We start from the raw sequence: 22,558 nt of genomic DNA, 5'->3' as shown, positions 1-22,558 counted from the left end.
TGCCATAGAAAGGGCTGGGGAGTAGCTGTGCTGCAGATTTCTGGAAAATCCGCGGCTTTTCCGCGAGAAAACCGCAGCAAAATCCGCACATTTTCCGCAGCGTGGGCACATAGCCTAAGGGTTTGTGCCCATGCTGCAGATTAAGTGCAGAAATTATCTTCACTAAAAACCTCAGCTTGTGGCAGATAAAGCACCAATAAACCATGCTATTTTAGTTAAAACAATGCCTGGAAGGGCTAAAAAAAAAACAAAAACCACAGGATAAACGCACCAACATTTGACAAGCTGCAGATTTTTTTTCTGCATCCAAAACTGCAAGGAAAAAAGAAGCATCGTGCGCACAGCACCTCAGAATTCTCATAGACTTTGCTGGGAGAAGGATAGACATGAAGGGCAACAATCTGCACAATAAACTGCACCAAATCTGCATCAAATAGGACCTTAGGGTCTTGGTAGGACCAAAGGGAAGAAAAATAAAGTGAAAAAAACTGCAATTAGTTTGTATGTTCTCCCTGTTTGAGGTTTTCTCCCACACGATAGAGGATTTAGCTTGTCAGCCCCAATAGGGACAGTAAAGCGCCGTGGAATAGCTATAGAACTGTGTAATCTACATAGCATCCATTGCTCAGGAGAGGGATAAGCAGTGAAGCTGTGACACTGTAATCACACGCAACACAACTGAATGACTGTAAAAACCAGCGTGTTTATACAGGACAGTGGCAGCATACGTGGGCGCCATATGCCCGGGTACAGTGCTGCACTCCTGCTATAGGGCGTGATACGCAGCAGCCACGAAGCCCCACATCACGGTTCCCACATTGCACCCGCTGCACGCTGCTCTGCCAGGCCCCGCCCCCTGGGTGACAGCGCGCGGCTCAGGGGCAGCTCCCGCCCTGTGTGCACATGGTGTCAGCCTGTTCCCGGGAAACAGGAAGACTGGCAGGTAACGTCACATCGCTGCCTGCGGCTGCTCATGGCGCGGGTGCACGTGACCGGGCGGCTCAGCTCATGCTGCAGGGGCTCTGCCTGGCTCTGTGTGATGGCACTATGCCTTACTGGGCGTCCCTGCACCTCACAATGACCCCCCGCACCTCACTACGCCCCCCTCACTACTCCACCCCGCTCCTCACTACGCCCCTCGTCTACCCCCCCCTGCACGTCACTACGCCCTTCCACTACCCCACCTGCACCTCACAACGCCCCCCTGCTCTCCACTGCACCTCACTACACCCCCCTGCTCTCCACTGCACCTCACTACACCCCCCTGCTCTCCACTGCACCTCACTACGCCCTCCCACTACCCCACCTGCACCTCACAACGCCCCCCTGCTCTCCACTGCACCTCACTACACCCCCCTGCTCTCCACTGCACCTCACTACACCCCCCTGCTCTCCACTGCACCTCACTACGCCCTCCCACTACCCCACCTGCACCTCACTACACCCCCCTGCTCTCCACTGCACCTCACTACACCCCCCTGCTCTTCACTGCACCTCACTACACCCCCCTGCTCTTCACTGCACCTCACTACACCCCCCTGCTCTCCACTGCACCTCACTACACCCCCCTGCTCTCCACTGCACCTCACTACACCCCCCTGCTCTTCACTGCACCTCACTACACCCCCCTGCTCTTCACTGCACCTCACTACACCCCCCTGCTCTCCACTGCACCTCACTACACCCCCCTGCTCTTCACTGCACCTCACTACACCCCCCTGCTCTCCACTGCACCTCACTACGCCCTCCCACTACCCCACCTGCACCTCACTACACCCCCCTGCTCTACACTGCACCTCACTATGCCCCCCTGCTCTTCACTGCACCTCACTATGCCCCCTGCTCTCCACTGCACCTCACTATGCCCCCCTGCTCTCCACTGCACCTCACTATGCCCCCCTGCTCTTCACTGCACCTCACTATGCCCCCCTGCTCTCCACTGCACCTCACTATGCCCCCTGCTCTCCACTGCACCTCACTACACCCCCCTGCTCTCCACTGCACCTCACTATGCCCCCCTGCTCTTCACTGCACCTCACTATGCCCCCCTGCTCTCCACTGCACCTCACTACGCCCCCCTGCTCTTCACTGCACCGTGCTACGTCCCCCTGCTCTTCACTGCACCTCACTATGCCCCCCTGCTCTCCACTGCACCTCGCTATGCCCCTCTGCTCTCCACTGCACCTCGCTATGCCCCTCTGCTCTCCACTGCACCTCACTATGCCCCCCTGCTCTTCACTGCACCATGCTACGTCCCCCTGCTCTCCACTGCACCTCGCTATGCCCCCCTGCTCTCCACTGCACCTTGCTACGCCCCCCCTGCTCTCCACTGCACCTCACTATGCCCCCTGTTCTCCACTGCACCTCACTATGCCCCCCTGCTCTGCACTGCACCTTTCTACGTCCCCCTGCTCTCCACTGCACCTCACTATGCCCCCCTGCACCTCACTATGCCCCCCTGCTCTCCACTGCACCTCGCTATGCCCCTCTGCTCTCCACTGCACCTCGCTATGCCCCTTTGCTCTCCACTGCACCTCACTATGCCCCCCTGCTCTCCACTGCACCTTGCTACGCCCCCCCTGCTCTCCACTGCACCTCACTATGCCCCCTGTTCTCCACTGCACCTCACTATGCCCCCCTGCTCTGCACTGCACCTTTCTACGTCCCCCTGCTCTCCACTGCACCTCACTATGCCCCCCTGCACCTCACTATGCCCCCCTGCTCTTCACTGCACCTCACTATGCCCCCCTGCTCTTCACTGCACCTCATTATGCCCCCCTGCTCTGCACTGCACCTTTCTACGTTCCCCTGCTCTCCCCTGCACCTCACTATGCCCCCCTGCTCTTCACTGCACCTCACTATGCCCCCCTGCTCTGCACTGCACCTTTCTACGTTCCCCTGCTCTCCCCTGCACCTCACTATGCCTCCTGTTCTCCACTGCACCTCACTAGGCCCCCCTGCTTTCTACTGTACCTCGCTACGACCCCTGCTCTCCACTACACCTCACTATTCATAACAATCTCATGTAGGATACACCAGGCATCACTATTCCGCTGCCATCTTGCACAAGTACTCTCCGTCGATCTTAGGCTACATGCGCACTCTGCGGGTTTTTTTACGCTTTTTTACCGCATTTTTTTGTGCAGTTTTGTTGTCAGTACTTTCTGACATTTGACTTCCCAGCAAAGTCTAGGAGAAGTCAGATTTGTGTGCACACATTGCAGTTTATTTGACAAAAGTTTGTAACAAAAAGAAGCAGCATGTTCATTCTTCTAGCCGCGTTTCTGTCAACATTTGTCACCCACTGAAATTACAAGTTACAATTTGTTTGCGTTTTGCATACGGTTTACCTGTGGTTTGTCAAAAAAAACGTAGGTCACCAACTTAGTTCCAGAATGACAACATCAATGCTGGAGTGATTTTGGCCTGTCGGTGTCTCTCTCTCTCTGTCTCCAAGCACTACATAATTGCCGATCACCGGCGCTCGAGGCCGTCACACTGTTCCCACGGCCTCTCATTCCTCTTCCCTACCGCTCATTAGCCTCAATACATAGTCACTGCACCCCCTCATTAGGCTCATACATAGTCACTCCTCCCCCGTCTGTGATTGGTTGCAGTCAGACGTGCCCCCACGCTGAGTGACAGCTGTCTGACTGCAACCAATCACAGCCGCCGGTGGGTGTGTCTACATCGTACAGTACAATAAATAAATAATTTAAAAAAAAAAAACGGCGCGTGGTACCTCCCCAATTTTGATACCCAGCCAAGATAAAGCCTTACAGCTGAGGGCTGGTATTTTCAGGCTGGGGAGACCCACATTATTGGGAGCCCCCAGCCTTAAAATATCAGCCAGCAGCCGCCCGGAATTGTCGCATTCATTAGATGCGAAAGCCCCGGGACTTTACCGGCTCTGCCCGGTTACCCTGGTGTGGTGGCAATCGAGGTAATAAGGAGTTAATGGCAGCCCATAGCTGCCACTAAGTCCTAGATGAGTCATGGCAGGCATCTATGAGACACACTCTCAGCACTAATCTGTAAATGAAATTAAATAAACACGAACACCCAAAAAATCCTTTAGTTGAACTAAAAGACAAAAAAAGCACCCTCTTTCACCACTTTATTAACACCCCAAACACCCCTCCAGGTCCGACGTAATATACACGAGGTCCCACGACGCTTCCAGCACTGCTACATCTAACGCTCACAGCATGCGCCATAGAACAAGACTGCTCGCTGTGAGCTCCATGCAGCAACTGAAGTGAGCCGCACTATCAGCTGAGACGTCACTCAGGTTAGCTGCGGCCACAGCTGGAGTCCTCCGCCTGTGACAGCAAATCACTCAAGTCACTGAAGTGAGCCACAAGATCACTCAGGTGATTTGACCTCCACCTGTGAGCATAAATCAGGCCACGACTGAAGTGAGACGCAGCTGGAAGACTCACCTGAGTGACGGCACCGCTGATGGTGCGACTCACTTCAGTAGTGGCCTGAACCTCAAAGTGGTGAACCCGTGACATCACTGCTGCGACACATGCCGTAATTCGGGACCCATAGCTGTGACATCAGTGGTTCACCCCAGTTCATTCTGATCACTGCGATTCTGTCTGCACTCACAGCTGGCAGTCATGTTCTATGATGCTTGCTGTGACAGGACAGGGATGTAGCAGAGCTGAATCGCCGTGGGACCTCGTGTGGATTACTTTGGACCTGGAGAGGTGTTTGGGGGTTAATAAAGTGGTGAAAGAGGATGATTTGTATTTTATTCCAAATAAAAGATTTTTTTGGCTGTTTGTGGTTATTTGCTTTCACTTACAGATTTGTGATGTGGGGTGTCTCATAGACACCTGACATCACTAACCTAGGGCTTAGTGGCAGCTATGGGCTGCTATTAACACCTTATTACCTTAATTTCCACCACAACCAGAGCTAGGTCCAGCACCAGAATTGGCGCATCTTATGGATGTGCCACTTCTGGGGAGGCTGTGGGCTGCTATTGCTAGGCTGGAAACTGCCAAATAACGATGACCCTTCCCACCCTAATAATATCAGCCCCCAGTTGTCTGCTGTACCTTGGCTAGTATTAGAAAAATAGGAGGGACCCCACGTCATATTTTTTTTTTTAATAAAAAAAAAAAAGTGTGGGATCCCCTCTATTTTTCATAACTAGCCAAGGTACAGCAGATAGCTAAGGGTTGCAGCCTGCAGCTGCTGCGGTTTCTGCGCTGGATATGAAAAATGGGAAGAACCCACATCACATTTTTTAACCCCCCAAAAATTAAAAAAACGACTAGTCAAGCTGGCTATCGCTCTATCAAACTATTCTGTTATTTCATTCTATGTATTCTGTCTGTTCTTTCTTATTATCTATTCTATATGTTCTTTCTATCTATCTATGTATCCATCTATTCTAGCTATCTATCCATTATCATATCCTATCATATTTTGTTTCTCCTTTAAAAAACGCATTAACAAAAACGCACCTACGTTACAATCATTTCCAGGCTCTCTCTGACAATGAGCAGTTTTGGTTGCAGTTTGTATGCAGAAAAAACTGCAGCCTGCACATGTAGCCATTGGGCTCATGCGCATGTTGTGTAGTAGCATGCATTTACGCGGCGTATAGCACTGCAGCGTAAATGCATGCGTCCTGCGTCTCCAGCACAATTTATGAAGATTGTGCATGAGACGTGTGCACTTTGCTTTTATGAACGCAGCGATTTGGGTGCTAACATTTTGACCCAAACCCGTGTGTTCATAAAATGAGCATGTCAATTATTCCGTGCGCTATGGATGCAGCTCCCACTCTGTCTATGGTGGGGGCAGCAGCCATAGCGCACGAAATCGGCTTTTATTAACAAAAATACTGCCTTAATTCTGCAGCGATTTGAAGCGCACATGTGCTGTCAAATCGCTGCAGAATAGTCAGCAGTTACGTGCGCATGAGCCCTTAAACAGGTGCCAGCCTTCTTCAGTGGAAAGATCAGATGCTCCTCATCTTCACTGCATTTCACTATGCCCCTGCTCTTCGCTGCATTTCACTACGCCCCTGCTCTTCACTGCATTTCACTACGCCCCTGCTCTCCACTGCATTTCACTACACCCATGCTCTCCACTGCACCTCACTATACTCCCCTGCTCTCTACTGCACCTCATTATGCCCCCCTGCTCTCCACTGCACCTCCCTACGCCCCCCTGCCCGCCACTGCACCTCCCTACGCCCCCCCTGCTCCCCACTGCACCTTCCTATGACCCCCCTGCTCCCCACTGCACCTTCCTATGACCCCCCTGCTCCCCACTGCCCCTTCCTACGACCCCCCTGCTCCTCACTGCACCTCACTACGACCCCCCGCTCTCCAGAGCACCTCACTACATGCCCTTTCTCTTCACTGCATCTCCCTAGGCCCCCCTGCTCTCCACTGTACCTCACTACGACCCCCCCGCTTTCCAGAGCACCTCACTACATGCCCTTTCTCTTCACTGCACCTCCCTACGCCCCCCTGCTCTCCACTGTACCTCACTACGACCCCCCCCCCCCCCTGCTTTCCAGTGCACCTCACTACATGTCCTTTCTCTTCACTGCACCTCACTATGCCCCTCTTCCCTTCACTGCACCTCACTGCTCTCCTCTAATTTTCCCTGCCTCTTTGCTCTTCACTGCGCCTCCCTGCCTCTTTGCTTTCCACTGCACTTCCTTGCTCTCCACTGCATTTCCCTGCCTCCTTGCTCTCCACTGCACCTCCCTGCCTCCTTGCTCTCCACTGCATCCCTTGTGCATCCCTGCCCCCCTGTTCTACACTGTGCCTGCCTGCCCCCCACTGCATGTCCCTGCTCTTGACTGCACCTGATTGTGCCTTTTTGCTCCCCATGGACGCCATATTTCCTGAGTTTCTCCCATAGTTTATGACATTGCTGCGTTCCGACAGCCAAAATGCCATTTTCCTGCCAAGGCAGCTTTGTAGGCTTCTTAAAGTGTACTTTAATAAAACTGTTTTCGGCTACGTATACATTCTTGCTGTATACCTATAATATTTTTGTATGGGTGATGGGATAAAGTATTCCTGTCATAGTTTTTTAGAATCTTTCTCTACACGTTTTTCTGATATTACACACAGTACAGCCATATGATGAGTGAATGTGACTAAAGGGCACTTTACACGCTGCGATATCCCTATCGATATCGCTAGCGACCGTACCCGCCCCCGTCGGTTGTGCGTCACGGGCAAATCGCTGCCTGTGGCGCACAATATCGCTAACACCCGTCACACATACTTACCTGCTTAGCGATGTCGCTGTGGCCGGCGAACTGCCTCCTTTCTAGGGGCGGTTCGTTCAGTGTCACAGCGACGTCACTAAGTAGCCGCCCAATAGAAGCGGAGGGGCGGAGATGAGCGGGACAAACATCCCGCCCACCTCCTTCCTTCCTCATTGCGGGCGGCCGCAGGTACGAGGTTGTTCCTCGTTCCTGCGGTGTCACACGTAGCGATGTGTGCTGCCGCAGGAACGACGAACAACCTGCGTCCTGCAACAGCAACGATAATCGGCAATGGAAGGATGCGTCAACGATCAACGATAAGGTAATTTTGATTAACGTTCGTGCATGCGTTTCACACGCAACATCGTCGCTAACGAGGCCGGATGTGCGTCACGAATTCCGTGACCCCAACGACATCTCGTTAGCGATGTAGTTGCGTGTAAAGCGACCTTAAGGCTGGAGTCACAGAGTATGGCATGCGATGCGAAAGCATTGGATGCAATATGCTAATGATTCCCGACTCCGCTGTGTTGCGAGCGTGAACCTAGTATCAGTGAATAATAGCAAGGACTAAAACTTAGCTTTTAATAAATACATTAAAAGGGTACCAAAGTGCTAGTGCATGAATTGTGCAAATAACAAAAGGTGATGCCAAAATGGCAATAAATCAGAACAATCTCACCCAGATCTTCTCCATGGATAAGATTAGACACCGGTCCGGGGTTGATCACTTCCTGGAAGAATCAGGGCAATGCGTCGGGTGATGGAATAGCAAACCCTGTCGTGCCCCGTGATTAGATTTCCGCCCTGACAAGGGCAGCCCCAAATAAGTTGTCTGCCCCATAACCACAAAATGAAAATATGTGTACTCCCGATGCGTTTCCCTCTTAAAAAAGAGTTCCTCAGGGGAGAGAGATCAGCCTGCAATGGCAGGAGAAAGAAAAAGATCAACCTGCAGTGGCAGGGATCAATACAGGCTAGTGGATCAAAGAAGACCTATGTGCCCGGGTAGACGGTGATACACAGTCCCTAAAGCCTCCCACCACTTTATACATGTTAAATAATTGTGATTACCTCCAACTGTGAAGAAGAATCCTCAAAGGGCGCAATAGACTCCATTGCTCAGTGCAGCATTAGCGTCTGAGGTCATTTCCGGTTTGACAAAACTCCGACTTCCGCGTTCCACCCTGGGACGCATCATTCACAGTCGCACCATACCATGAGGTCACTTCCGGTATAGCGGAACTCATTCCATACTGCAAATACATGCAGTCAAATGGCAAGCTGATAGGAGCGTGCCTTTAACAGCTTAGCCGCATCCCACTTTATATATAATAATGGACAGTACATAAACGCAGTGTCCGTATTTCAAATACAAGCGCCGTGACTTCCGGTTTACTATCACAGCGACGCCCACAAAGAGAGGGACAACCAAAGTCACCAATCAGAAAGTTTTGGGGCGTGTATTACTAAATCAGCTCACAACCATAGGTTGTGGCTGGATTTACCAATGCTAGCGTCCCTAGTGATAGGTGACGCAGACATGCATCAAGCATAAGAAATTGAGCAGGCGCTCATAGCGACGCACGCACCTAAAAAACATGGGTGATTAACCCTGTAGGTGCCGCCTTATGGAATAACATACGGTAACCAAATAGGCAATAGCGAAGCTATGCAGATATTCTGATGCTAATGCTGTCGATCATGCATAATGATCAGAAAATTACTGTATCAGTGCGGCCCTGAAATGAATAATTATCCTTAATGCGCCATGGAGGTAGGAAAGAGGAGGGGGAGGGGGGAGGGGGAAGGTGACCACGAAAGAACACCAAAAGTGCCAGTACATACACAATGATTGCATGATAAAATTAAAATTAAAAGGGGGATTGTTGTAATAATGAATAAATACAGGGAAAATTAAATACTGTTTCCCTCTAATTAAAGAATGACCAGGCTGGAATCCAATATTTTAATGAAAAAATCCATGCCTGATGATAAACCCCCTGGACCTAAATGAACCTCAAAATAAGGTAAGGACCAGACAAGAGGGCTAATCCAAAAATTGGTCCATGAACAAAGTTGGCGCTCTAACGAAGCGTAACGGCTAACGAATACAGAGTAGATAAGTTATATGAAGCAACCATAATTGATTTGGTCATTAAGACCATCTGGATGAAGGGTTTTTTGACAAAAGATCATCCTAGCCTCCTTCTGCAAGAGAATGCGATCAAGATTACCACCTCTGGGCGATAACTTCACTCTAAGGATGCCCATGAAGGAAATGGCCTCCTTATTAGAAAAATGACGTAGATTCATGTGTCTGGCAATAGGGGTATCACGATCATTCCTGATGTCACCCATGTGCTCGCCAATCCGTCTGCGGAACTCACGTACAGTCTTGCCTATATACTGCATCCCGCAGTGACATGTAGCAAGGTACACAACACCCTTTGTTTTGCAATTGATGAACTCCCTAATGACTAGGGATTCACCCGTAGACGTGCTAGTGTATCCATTGCCAGTTCTGATGTATTTACAGGCAACACATGAGCCACATTTGAAGCACCCAGATGGTTTACTCGGGATCCAGGTGGTTACATTATTGGGTGGCACAAAGTGACTATGAATCAACCGATCACCCAATGATCGATTCTTACGAAACGTGATCCCTGGTTGTCGTTTGATGTAATCCACAATATCCTTATCCATCCCAAGGATCCCCCAGTGTCGCTCGAGTATCTGTCTGATGGCCGGGACACCTTTGGTATACGTTGTTATAAGTCTAACAATCCCCTCCTCATCATTTCGTTTAGGCTGAGGGGACAGAAGTTTCGTGCGGTCCTGGTCCAAAGAATATCTAAAGGCCTGTTTAAGGACTCGATCTGGGTAACCCTTGTCCAGAAAGCGGGACCTAAGATCAGTAGCCTTTTCCACAAACTCACTCCGATCAGAACAATTCCTTCTCAGGCGGAGGTATTGTCCCTTAGGGATACCCCGCCTGAGAGGTAAAGGGTGGTGACTGTCCCATCTGAGAAGTGAGTTTGTGGCGGTGGGCTTCCTATAGATTGTTGTCGTCAGTTTACCAACCGGATCAATCGATACCATAAGATCCAGGAATGACAATCTATCTGGATGGATGACGTATGTGAAGGTCAGTCCCAGAGGGTTAATGTTAAGCCCATCAATGAACTCAACAAACCGCACGCGAGGACCCCTCCATAACACAAAAACGTCATCAATGAACCGAACCCATAAATCAATCATATCAGTAAATGATGTCATAGAGTCTTGAAAAACCATGGTGTCCTCCCACCAGCCCAGGAACAAATTGGCGTAACAGGGAGCACAAGGGCTCCCCATTGCCGTGCCCCTGAGCTGGTGGTAGGTGGAGCCATCAAACAAAAAGTAGTTGTTATGCAGAACAAATTTCATTAGGGAATTAATCAAGTTGTTATGTTCCTCAAATTGCTTACCCCTAGTTGCCAGAAAGAATTGGATAGCATTAAGTCCTTGTTCATGCGGAATGGAAGAATAAAGTGTTTCTACGTCTATGCTGGCCAAAAACGTATCAGGTCCCACTACAATGTCCTCAATCCTGCTAATAAAGTCCAGACTGTCACGGACATACGAAGGTAGAGAGGTGACAAACGGATTGAGAATCTTGTCCAGATAGACCCCAACATTGTGTGTGATATTGCCCACACCTGAAACAATAGGTCTCCCCCTAAGGGGGTTTACCCCCTTATGAACTTTGGGGAGTGTGTAGAATGTGGACATCAACGGAAAATCAGGCACCATAAATGTGGATTCCTCCCTGCTTATTAGACCATCAATCTCCGCATTGTTGAGTAAATCCTTCAGCTTATCTTTTGCAGTCCCAATAGGGTTACCAGTGATCTTTCGATAGGTATTATAATCCTTCAAGATATTCAAACAGACATCACGGTAATCGTTCACATTCAAAACAACTATATTCCCCCCTTTGTCCGAGGGAACCTAGTATCAAGCAACTGTGATTCGATCTTGCGATTTATCACTGCTTTGGAGGAGAGGGAGAGAGTAATCTCTCCATCTCCACCATTGCCTGTCTCAGTGTATATTGGACAGCACTTGGATGTCATCCATGTGCAGTCCAATATTTCTCTCGCACACATAGACTTCTATGGGTGCGAGTGACTCGGCTCTCGTTGATAATCGCAGCATGCTGTGATTTTTTTCTCAGTCCGTTTAGGGCTGCGGAAAAACTCACAGATCTGAGCTGCAGCATTGTCTTATATGGGCTCGAGTGTAATGCTAGATTTTCTCACATTGCACCCATGCGAGTCATACGCAAGTGTGACTTCAACCTTACATACATACTTTTAAACACTTTGCAAAATAAAATAAAGTAAACGCTTTTTTTTTCCAATAAACTTTATCCACCATGGAGATTTCACAATGCAATTACATGATTGTTTATTTTCAGCTAAGGCTGCACCCTGAATTCGGCCATAAAACAGGTCAAAGGATAGCTGTGTACCAGCAGTTCATCCCTGCAAGATGCTGATGAGTGGGGTTGCATTGCAACCTGCTAGTACCTCAACAAGCAAGTCTGATTTTTTTGTGACTTGCTTGGTGCAAGTTTGGTACCTTGCAAATGCTGCCATATAGCAGTAGCATACAGGGATCTTTGGTGACAAAAGTCGTGTTGTAGCCCCAGCCTATTGCTTTGGTATATACTGTATATTTGAAATTTGCAATCCATTTAGGTCATGCTACATCTTTTTAGACCCATAACCACAGAAGAGTGGACCTGTGGATGTTCAGCCGGACTTTAGTTAAAAGTTTGGTTCGGTACTCGGACTTGACCTCAAACCCCGTATAGGTCAATGGGGACAATAACTTTTGGGATGTGAAATGGTCATAGTAAAGGCTAGGGTGCTGAAAAAGGAAGCAAAATGGGGGAAAGAGAAGGACAATTGCCGTGCAATCAAATGTGTATATGTAATAAATACATAATTTTAAAAACAAAAGGCATGGGGTTCCCCCCCATTTTTGGTAGCCAGCCAAGGTAAAGCAGACAGCTGTGGGCTGGTGTCATTAGATTGGGAAGGTCCATGGTTATTTAGCAATTCCCAGCCTAAGGCTATGTGCACACAGTGCGTTTTTCTCGGCGTTTTTGCGCGTTTTCCGGGTGCGTTTTTGGCCTCAAAACTGCAGGACTTTGCTTCCCCAGCAAAGTCTATGAGTTTTCATTTTTGCTGTCCCCACACATCTGTTTTTTTTCAGCTGCGTTTTTGTGGTGCCACAAAAACGCAGCATGTCAATTATTCCCGCGTTTTTCACTGCGCTTTTCATCCATTGAGTTCAATGGGATGTTGAAAGACGCAATGAGAAACGCAAATAGCTGCGTTTTGGTGCGTTTCTAAGACCAAAAACGCAGCTATAAACGCAGGAGGTGGGTAGTAAAGTGACGTGTACAGGAAGAGGATTCCTTCTGTCAGTATATACAGAAGCGTGAATCCTCCCGGTACCGTCACCGTCGCTTCCATCTCCTGTCCTGGGCATGTATGCTGCCGTGCGGCGCCATGTCTGGGCGGGAGGTGGAAGCGGCTGCGAAAACAAAAGTTAACAGTAGAAAAAAAAAAAAAAAAGTTATACTCACCTGTCTGCAGACTCTCGGTGCCATGCCCGCTCCCAGATTCTGTCACGGTATCGCCGCTCCGGCAGTGTGCAGTCTCCCCGGGTACGTATGCCTGCAGGATGCAGGACCTGGCGATGGATCACCTGATGCAGTCACCTGACGCATCAGGTGATCGTAAGTATCGCGGTGACGCGGGCGCCCGGCCGGTATCAGCGGATGCGTCAGGAGACTTCATCCCTGATTACCGGCAGCTGCTGCAGCGATCGGACAGGATCAGACTCCCACCCCATCGCTCCAGGAGCTGCCGGTAATCAGCACATAAGTGAGTATTATTTTTTTTTTTTTGCACCGATGCATCTGCTGATTGTATAATCGGCTTTTATACAATCAGCTGATGTGTCATCTGATTCATATCCTTGAACCTGACACATCATCTGATTGCTTTGCCTTCCAGCAAACCGATCAGATGATATTGGATCCGGATTGGACGGCGTGGGACCCTAACCCAGGATTACTGCGGAGGGGGGTTTATTTCAATAAAGATGGAGTCACTAATTGTGTTGTGTTTTATTTCTAATAAAAATATTTTTCTGTGTGTTGTGTTTTTTTTTTATCTTTACTAGAAATTCATGGTGGCCATGTCTAATATTGGCGTGACACCATGAATTTCGGGCTTAGGGCTAGCTGATAATATACAGCTAGCCCTAACTCCATTATTACCTAGCTAGCCACCCGTCACCAGGGCAGCTGGAAGAGTTGGATACAGCGCCAGAAGATGGCGCTTCTATGAAAGCGCCATTTTCTGGGGTGGCTGCGGGACTGCAATTCATAGCGGGGGTGCCCAGAAAGCATGGGCACCTTGCACTGTGGATTCCAATCCCCAGCTGCCTAGTTGTACCCGGCTGGACTCAAAAATTGGGCGAAGCTCACGTCATTTTTTTTAAAATTATTTCATGAAATTCATGAAATAATTTAAAAAAAAGGGCTTCCCTATATTGTTGGTTCCCAGCCGGGTACAAATAGGCAGCTGGGGGTTGGGGGCAGCCCGTACCTGCCTGCTGTACCCGGCTAGCATACAAAAATATGGCGAAGCCCACGTCATTTTTTTTTGTTGGGGGGGCAAAGAAATCCTGCATACAGTCCTGGAAGGAGGATGCTGAGCCTTGTAGTTCGACAGCTGCTGTCTGCTCTCCTGCATACACTATTGGATGGAGGATGCTGAGCCTTGTAGTTCTGCAGCTGTCTGCTCTTCTGTATACACTAGTGGAGAATGAAGAACACATTGAAGAAGGAAATGACATCAGACCTTTTTTTTTTGTTCACTGATAAAAACCGCATAAGGACGCAGTGAGCAAAAACGCAGCAAAACGCAGCAAAAAACGAACCAAATCGCGGCAAAATGCGTGCGTTTTTTGCCGCGTTTTTTCGACGCAGGTGCGTTTTTGTGCGTTTTTAGCGGCCAAAAACGCACAAAAACGCAGCGTCAAAAAAACGCAGTGTGTGCACATAGCCTAAAAATAGCAGTCTGCAGCCACCCCAGAAGTGGTGCATCCATTCGATGTGCCAAGTTTATCAGAGACCCCCATTACTAATTCTGTGTGTGAAAAGTAGAAAAAACACATAGGAAAAAATAATTTATCTGAATACACACTCCCCCCTCTTTCAGCAATTTATTAATTTATAAAAATCCTTGAAGTTCCGACATAATACAATGTTGTAATTTCCCACGATGTCCATCGAATTCTATGGAGCTTCGTTCTCAGAAAGTGGCTTCATAGGTCACTGCTGGTCAGCAGCAGCCCGGAATTTCTCATTGCTCTTGAGAAATTCCAAGCCAGCCGCTGACCACTAGTGACCTTTGGAGCCTCTTTCTGAGAACAAAGCATCATAGGATTCAATGGACATCGTGGGAAATTACAACATTGGATTATGTCGGAACTTCGAGGATTTTTTTTAAAATGGTCAATTTTTTCATAGTCTCTTCTCCTGATTTTGTTACAAATACTGATGCGGTCACAATCTGCCGTGTTAGGGGTCCTAGTGTATGTTTAGCAATAATTAGTTTTGATGTCATAGGTCTATAATACCTTGTTCTTCTTTTAGTGCAGATGATGGCACAGATCTTTGGAAGGAAGTATATTCGTGCGTTTGTAAGCGGATTCTTTGTGGCAGTACCCGTTACTGTCACTTTTCTTGATCGTGTTGCTTGTGTAGCAAAAGTGGAAGGCATTTCAATGCAGGTAAATTTTATCCCATTTTTCATAAAATTGCATTGTATTTTTGACTGTAGTCACAGAATGGCAAATAGTGCACTTTAAACTTACATCCCATACATGTCAATGGGATCTCTGTATTATATGGCAGCACAATGGAGGATTGGAAAATGTGCTGCTAAGTATCTCTCATAGCTGACAACATTTCTCTGAATGTTTAAGACCCGCACTAACCCTGCCCTCCCAGTAACACCCCTTGACCACCCGAGAACAACCACTTTTGGACAGAATTTACATAAACCCACCTTTTTTAGCCCAGGATCAGTAGGCAAATACAGTGAATACGGAAAGTATTCATACCCCTTTAAATTTTTCATGCTTTGTTTCATTGCAGTCATTTGGTAAATTCAAAAAAGTTCATTTTTTCCCTCATTAATGTACACTCTGCACCCCAACTTGACAGAAAAAAACAGAAATGTAGAAATTTTTGCAAATTTATTAAACAAGAAAAACTGAAATATTACATGGTAATAAGTATTCAGACCCTTTGCTCAGACACTCATATTTAAGTCACATGCTGTCCATTTCCTTGTGATCCTCCTTGAGATGGTTCTACTCCTTCATTGGAGTCTAGCTGTGTTTAATTAAACTGATAGGACTTGATTTGGAAAGACACACACCTGTCTATATAAGACCTCACAGGTCGCATTGTATATCATGAGGTCAAAAGAACAGCCCAAGTAGCTCAGAGACAGAATTGTGGCAAGACACAGATCTGTCCAAGATTACAAAAGAATTTCTGCAGTACTCAAGGTCCCTAAGAGCACAGTGGCCTCCATAATCCTTAAATGGAAGAAGTTTGGGACCACCAGAACTCTTCCTAGACTTGGCCGTCCAGCCAAACTGAGCAATCGTGGCAGAAGAGCTTTGGTGAGAGAGGTAAAGAAGAACCCCAAGATCACTGTGGCTGAGCTCCAGAGATGCAGTAGGGAGATGGGAGAAAGTTCCACAAAGTTAACTATCACTGCAGCCCTCCACCAGTTGGGCCTTTATGGCAGAGTGGCCTTTATGGCAGAGTGGAGTCCTCTCCTCAGTGCAAGATATATGAAAGCCAGCATAGAGTTTGCAAAAAAAACCCCAAAACACATGAAGGACTCCCAGACTATAAGAAATAAGACTCTCTGTTCTGATGAGATAAAGATATAACTTTTTGGTGATAATTCTAAGCGGTATATGTGGAAAAAAACAGGCACTGTTCATCACCTGCCCAATACAATCCCAAGAGTGAAACATGGTGGTGGCAGCATCATGCTATGGGGTGTTTTTCAGCTGCAGGGACAGGACGACTGATTGCAATTGAAGGAAAGATGAATGTGGCCAAGTACAGAGAGATCCTAGAAGAAAACCTCTTCCAGAGAGCTCTGGACCTCAGACGTGGCCAAAAGTTCACCTTCTACCAAGACAATGACCCTAAGCTAAGCACACAGCTAAAATAACAAAGGAGTGGCTTCAGGACAACTCTGTGACTATTCTTGACTGGCCCAGCCAGAGCCATGACCTAAACCCAATTGAGCATCGCTGGAAAGACCTTAAAATGGCTGTCCACTAACGTTCACTATCCAACCTGACAGAACTGGAGAGGATCTGCAAGCAAGAATAGCAGAGGATCCCCAAATCCAGGTGTGAAAAAGTGTTGCATCATTCCCAAGAAGACTCATGGCTGTACAAGCTCAAAAGGGTGCTTCTACTCAATACTGAGCAAAGGGTCCGAATACTTATGACCAGCTGATCTTTCAGTTTTCCTTGTTTAACCCCTTAACGACTCTTGACGTACTGGGTATGTCATGGTGACCTGGTGCTAAACGACCCACGACGTACCCAGTACGTCATGGCGAAATCGCGGCCCTGGAGCCCCCGTGAGTGTGAGTGCGATCGGTACACACAAACCTTAGATTCAGGGAGAAGGGGACTGTTGCCTGACCTCAGGAGGGGTGGTGCTTCCTCCACGGAGCTACGAAGGCTGTGATTGGCTGACGAACACCACTCAGCCAATCACAGCCACTGTAATGTTCCAGCCATAGAAAATGGTTGGGTTGAAACATTGAAATCCAGCCATGGTCAGTGCAGCTCTAGCACTGATTATTGGCTGGAGCTGGGTGATCGGTGCTTCACCCGCCCCCAGCTTTGATTGGAGAGATCGGCCTTGTGACCAATCTCTCCAGTCACCGTGGATCTGGGGCTGGTGACCACTCCCCTCCGCTTTACTCCGTGGAAGCCAAGGGGAGCGATCCCTGCAAGTGCCCTGGTTAGCCCTTGCCCCCGATCCGCTGCCGCCACCGATCCCCCGATCCGCTGCCCCCACGATCTCTATCTACTGCAGCCGCCTCCATCTGCCACCGCTCCCCCCCAATCAGCCACTGCCCCCTCCGTTAGCTGCTGCCCATTATCTCCCATCCTCATCTGTTGCCCCCTCCACCATCTCCCACCCTGTGCGATCTGCCACTGCTCTCCACCATCTCACCTTCCCGATCTGCTGCCCGCTGTCCGCCATCTCACCTTCCCGATCTGCTGCCCGCTGTCCGCCATCTCACCTAACCATCTGCTGCACCCTCCCCTATCTTACCTTCGCAATCTGCTGCACGCTGTCCGCCATCTCACCTAACCATCTGCTGCCCCCTCCCCTATCTCACCTTCCCGATCTGCTGCCTCCTCCCCCATCTCACCTTCCCGATCTGCTGCATGCTCTCCACCATCTCACCTCCCCATCTGCTGCACGCTCCCCCATCTCACCTTCACGATCTGCTGCACGCTCTCCGCCATCTCACCTCCCCATCTGCTGCCCCCTCCCCCATCTCACCTTCCCGATCTGCTGTCCACCATCTCACCTCCCCATCTGCTGCCCCCTCCCCATCTCACCTTCCCGATCTGTTGTCCGCCATCTCACTTCCCCATCTGCTGCCCCCTCCCCATCTCACCTTCCCGATCTGCTGCACGCTGTCCGCCATTTCACCTTCCCGATCTGCCCGCCTCCGCCATCTCACCCTCCCCGATCTGCTGCCCGCTCTCCCTCATCAGCTGCTGCCCCCCTCCCTGATCTGCTGCCCCCTCTCTTACCCTCCCTGATCTGCAGCCTGCTCTCTCACATCCTCTTCATCTGAAGCCCCCTCCCCCACCTCTCACCCTCCCCGATCTGCTGCTCCCTCCACCACCTCTCACCCTGATCTGCTGCCCGCCCTCTCCCATCCTCCACCGCTATTCCATCTGCCGCGCCCTTTCCCATCCTCCGCCACGCTCTCTCCCATCCTCCGCCGCTCCCTCTCCCACCCTCCATCCATTTTCTTTTCATCCCACCTAGTCCCCCCCCTTTTTGCAGCACATCCGTGCGTGCGTCATGATTTTTTTCTGTAAACTAAGAAAGAAATACAAATAAACTTAGTTTAGGGCCAGTAAAATTATACTGTAGTAATCGTCAACTACAGTATTTTTACTGAATATTGTAAGGAGCAGCCCAGTGCCACACGTGAGAGCCATGCACGAGTCTCACATCCCATCATCTGGCATGGTCGCTCTCTTCCAAACAGGAGTGTGCGGCTGTGCCGGATGATGTGATGCGAGATTCGTGCATCGCTCCCATGTGTGGCACTTGCCATTGTGTCAGGTTGCAGGCGCTCATTATTTTATTATTATTTTTTTACTGACGTCCGTATTTTTTATTTCGCCTAACTGATTTTTTTGTATGGGGGGGGGTCTAGTTTCCAAAATGTGGGGTGCTCCATTGTTTAGGCACCTCATGGGGTCTCCAAATGCAACATGGCGTCAGCTAATAATTCCAACCAATTTTGCTGTGAAATGGCGCTCCTTCTCTTCTGAGCCCCGCCGTGCGCCCAAACAATTGATTTCCACCACATATGAGGTATCTGTGTATTTATGAGAAATTGCACAATACGTTTTATGGTGCATTTTTTCCTGATACCCTTGTGAAAAAAAGCTACCTGTTTGAAAAAACAATTTTGTGGTAAAAAAAAAATATTTTTTACGGCTGAACATTACAAACGTTTGTGAAGCCTCCAGGGGTTCAAAGTGCTCACTAAACAGCTAGATAAATTCCATGAGGGGTCTAGTTTCCAAAATGGGGCCAATTGTGGGGGAGCTCCATTGTTTAGGCACTTCAGGAGGGTCTCCAAACGCAACATGGCGTCCGCTAATAATTCCAACCAATTTTGCTGTGAAATGGCGCTCCTTGCCTTCCGAGTCCTGCCGTGTGCCCAAACATTTGATTTCCACCACATATGGGGTATCAGCGTACTCAGGAGAAAATCCACAATACATTTTATGATGCATTTTTCCTGATACCCTTGTGAAAATACAAATTTTTATGGCTAAAGTAACATTTTTGTGTTACTTTTTTAACATTTTCATTTTTTCGTCTACATTGCTTTGGTTGCTGTGAAGCTCCTAAAGGGTTAATAAACTTCTTGGATGTGGTTTTGAGCAGAGTGAGGGGTGCAGATTTTAGAATAGGGTCACTTTTGGGTATTTTCTGTCGCCTAGGTTTCTCAAATCACTCCAAATGTGATGTGGTACCTAAAAAATTTTTTTTTGTAAATTTTGTTGGAAAAATGAGAAATTGCTGATGAACTTTAAACCCTTTTAACTTCCTAATGGAAAAAAAATTTGTTTCAAAAATTGCGCTGGTGTAAAGCAAACATGTGGGAAATGTTATTTAGTAACTATTTTGTGTGACATATCTCTCAGATTTATGGGCATTAAATTTCAAATTTTGAAAATTGCAAAATTTTCTAATTTTTCGCCAAATTTCCGAAATTTTCACAAACGCAAAACATATCGGCCTAAATTTACCACTGACATGAAGTACAATATGTCACGAAAAAACAATGTCAATTGCCAGGATCCGTTGAAGCGTTCCAGAGTTATAACCTGTCAAAATGACACTGGTAAAAATTGCAAAAAATGGCCGGGTCTTTAACAGGCTGGGGGCTGAAGAGGTTAATACATTTTCAAAAATGTCTACATTTCTGTTTTTTTCTGTCAAGATGGGGTGTAGAGTGTACATTAATGAGAAAAAAATGAACTTTTTTGAATTTACCAAATGGTTGAAATGAAACAAAGAGTAAAACATGTAAGGGTTCTGAATACTTTCCGTACCCACTGTATGTCTTGATAGTTGGCAGCTATGATCTTGATCAACCATATTAGAGCCATACTACTGAGATTTCTGATTAGCGATGGAAGCCCTCATGACAGTTGTGCCGTATGTTAACAATGAAGTCACTCATTAGCTGCAGTGGTCAGTTACCACCTACAAATCGACAAAGAGTGCTTTGGAGAGGTTTTCCTTAATATTCATTAGTAATGTCTGCAGAAGGTTGGATTTAAGCATGCATTATGATTAGAGATGAGTGAACCAGAACTGTAAAGTTTGGTGTTCGCACCGAGCGCCGAACAGCAGGTGTCTGGATCTCGGACTTGAACACAGACATAAAAAGTCTGGGTTTGAGTTCAAGTGCTGTTCGTATGCTGACAAAGTTTGTTGAAAGAAGGCAGTGGAGCAAGAGCAAATGAAAGAGAGAGAATTACCACAACCATTTTATAGCAGAGACGTTTGGGTCCCCATTGACTTATATGGGGTTGGAGGTCTGGGGTCAAGTCAAGGTGCCAAACTGAAGTTTGAACTAAAGTTCAGCCGAACCTGAACTTCCAAGGGTCTGCTCAGCCCTAATTATCATATATTTATGCAAAGGTGTATCTTGGCTTTCTGGCCAGGGCAAGAATTCTGCTTGGTGCCCCCCCTCTCCCATGGTTTGGGTAGTCGTCATGTGACCGCTCATTCATATTGATTTGCTCATTTACTCATGTGCAGACAAGCTGCTCTTCCTGACTCTCAATGTTCAATGAAAAACAGAGAAATAGAAAGAGAAGCTAAATATGAAAATCACATATGAGTGGAGTGGCCTTGTGATGACTGCTGGAACCAGCGAGCAGAGCTGAATCCTGACAGGGAGTATATTACACACTGTTAGGATTGGGCTACAGTGCTTAATTTTATAATTAAAGGGGTTGTCCAGATTTATAATGAAAGTCTACAGACACTAGGTGACTGCACACTTCTGAATTCTCACAACGCATGCTCTGCACACTTTTAGGATTCTCCTATGCCAATGGCGAGAGTGGACGGTTATGTGAGCACACGTATGCTGAGTACTCATTCATTTGAATTGGAGTGGAAGTGCAGTAACCAGCGGCGGCCACTATCAGAAGATGGAGCAGATCCAAAATTGAACACTGATACCTAGAACAGCTGATTGGCAGGGGGCTGAACCCCGTCTAATCAGACATTGATGATCTATCCTAAGGTCATCAATGTTAAAGTAGTGGACAACCTCTTTAATATAGCCATGTATTACATAATTCTTCAAGTTAGGAATTGTTTCTTGTGTACAGGACCAGAAGTAATAACAGCACAGGTATATAATCACCAGAACCATCAGAGGTACAGAAATACATAATTAGAACCCAGAAATACATAATTAGAACCAACATCAGAACATAAACACAGTATCACTAGAACCACCAGCAGTACAGAAATTCCTCGCCAGAACCATCAGCAGGACAGAAATATATCCATATAACACTATCAGTATAGAAACACAGCATTAAAACCCTCATTAGTACAGAAATATATCACCAACACCACCATCAGTATATGGTACATCAATTATAATCTCAGGTCAGACCCATATACATTTGTATTGCATGAACCTACAACTTTCAGTACATCCTTAACAACGGTAAAAAGATACTGGGAGTTGCTACCAGTCATCATCAGACTGAGGACCATACAGGAACGTCACTACTGATGAGAATTAGTTAGTATTACAGATAATCATTTACATTCAGGTACCTTATTATGAAGTTGTCTCTGATCTGAGTCATGTCTTTGTTTTTTTCATCTTGTACAGATGCCATGATGACTTCTCACATTCACAGCTCATCTCTGCGGACTTTCATCTTTTCCACTTTTCTACAGCACACCCCGACACAATACCCTTAAAAATAGCAGAATGATTAGAATACTCCTATAAAAAAAAAAATTATAAATAAGTAATGGCCCCTCTCTGTGTTCTCTTCACAAAATATGATGCACACACTGTCCCTTTAATGGAACATGCCCTACACACTGCCCTCTGCATTCCATATTAAGCACCCTCTTCACACTGTGCTCTACACTGTGAACCCACTATACTGCCCAGTCTCGCCTCCTCATCACACACCTTTCCTCGCTATCACCTTACACTGTCCCCCCATAGTGCCCCCTCTTCATACCCCACACTACCCAGTCTCTAGTTTGTGCCGCCTTACATTTTTTTTGATCCTATACTGTCTCCTCACTTCCTCCACAGTCATTTCCCCTCACTCTCATACTGTGTCCACATACATTTCTTCCTCGAT

General features: G+C 47.6%; 1 protein-coding gene across 5 annotated transcripts in view; it reads left to right on the top strand.

The window, feature by feature from the left end:
• The first annotated feature begins 869 nt into the window (after window positions 1-869).
• Window positions 870-22,558, top strand: part of IMMP2L (inner mitochondrial membrane peptidase subunit 2) — a 1,735,376-nt gene continuing 1,713,687 nt past the window's right edge. For 4 of the 5 annotated variants that reach the window (XM_075342497.1, XM_075342501.1, XM_075342499.1 and 1 more), the window contains exons 1-2: window positions 870-943; window positions 14,979-15,115. In XM_075342497.1, the coding sequence (XP_075198612.1) occupies window positions 904-943; window positions 14,979-15,115 (177 nt within the window). In that variant the 5' untranslated portion in view covers window positions 870-903. The remainder of the gene's footprint in view (window positions 944-14,978; window positions 15,116-22,558) is intronic. The other variant, XM_075342498.1, reaches the window with a different exon arrangement.

The sequence above is a fragment of the Anomaloglossus baeobatrachus genome, chromosome 4 (genome assembly GCF_048569485.1).
Source record: "Anomaloglossus baeobatrachus isolate aAnoBae1 chromosome 4, aAnoBae1.hap1, whole genome shotgun sequence".
NCBI lineage: Eukaryota > Metazoa > Chordata > Amphibia > Anura > Aromobatidae > Anomaloglossus > Anomaloglossus baeobatrachus.
The sequence above is the reverse complement of the archived record's forward strand: the minus strand, read 5'-3'. Positions and strand labels throughout refer to the sequence as shown.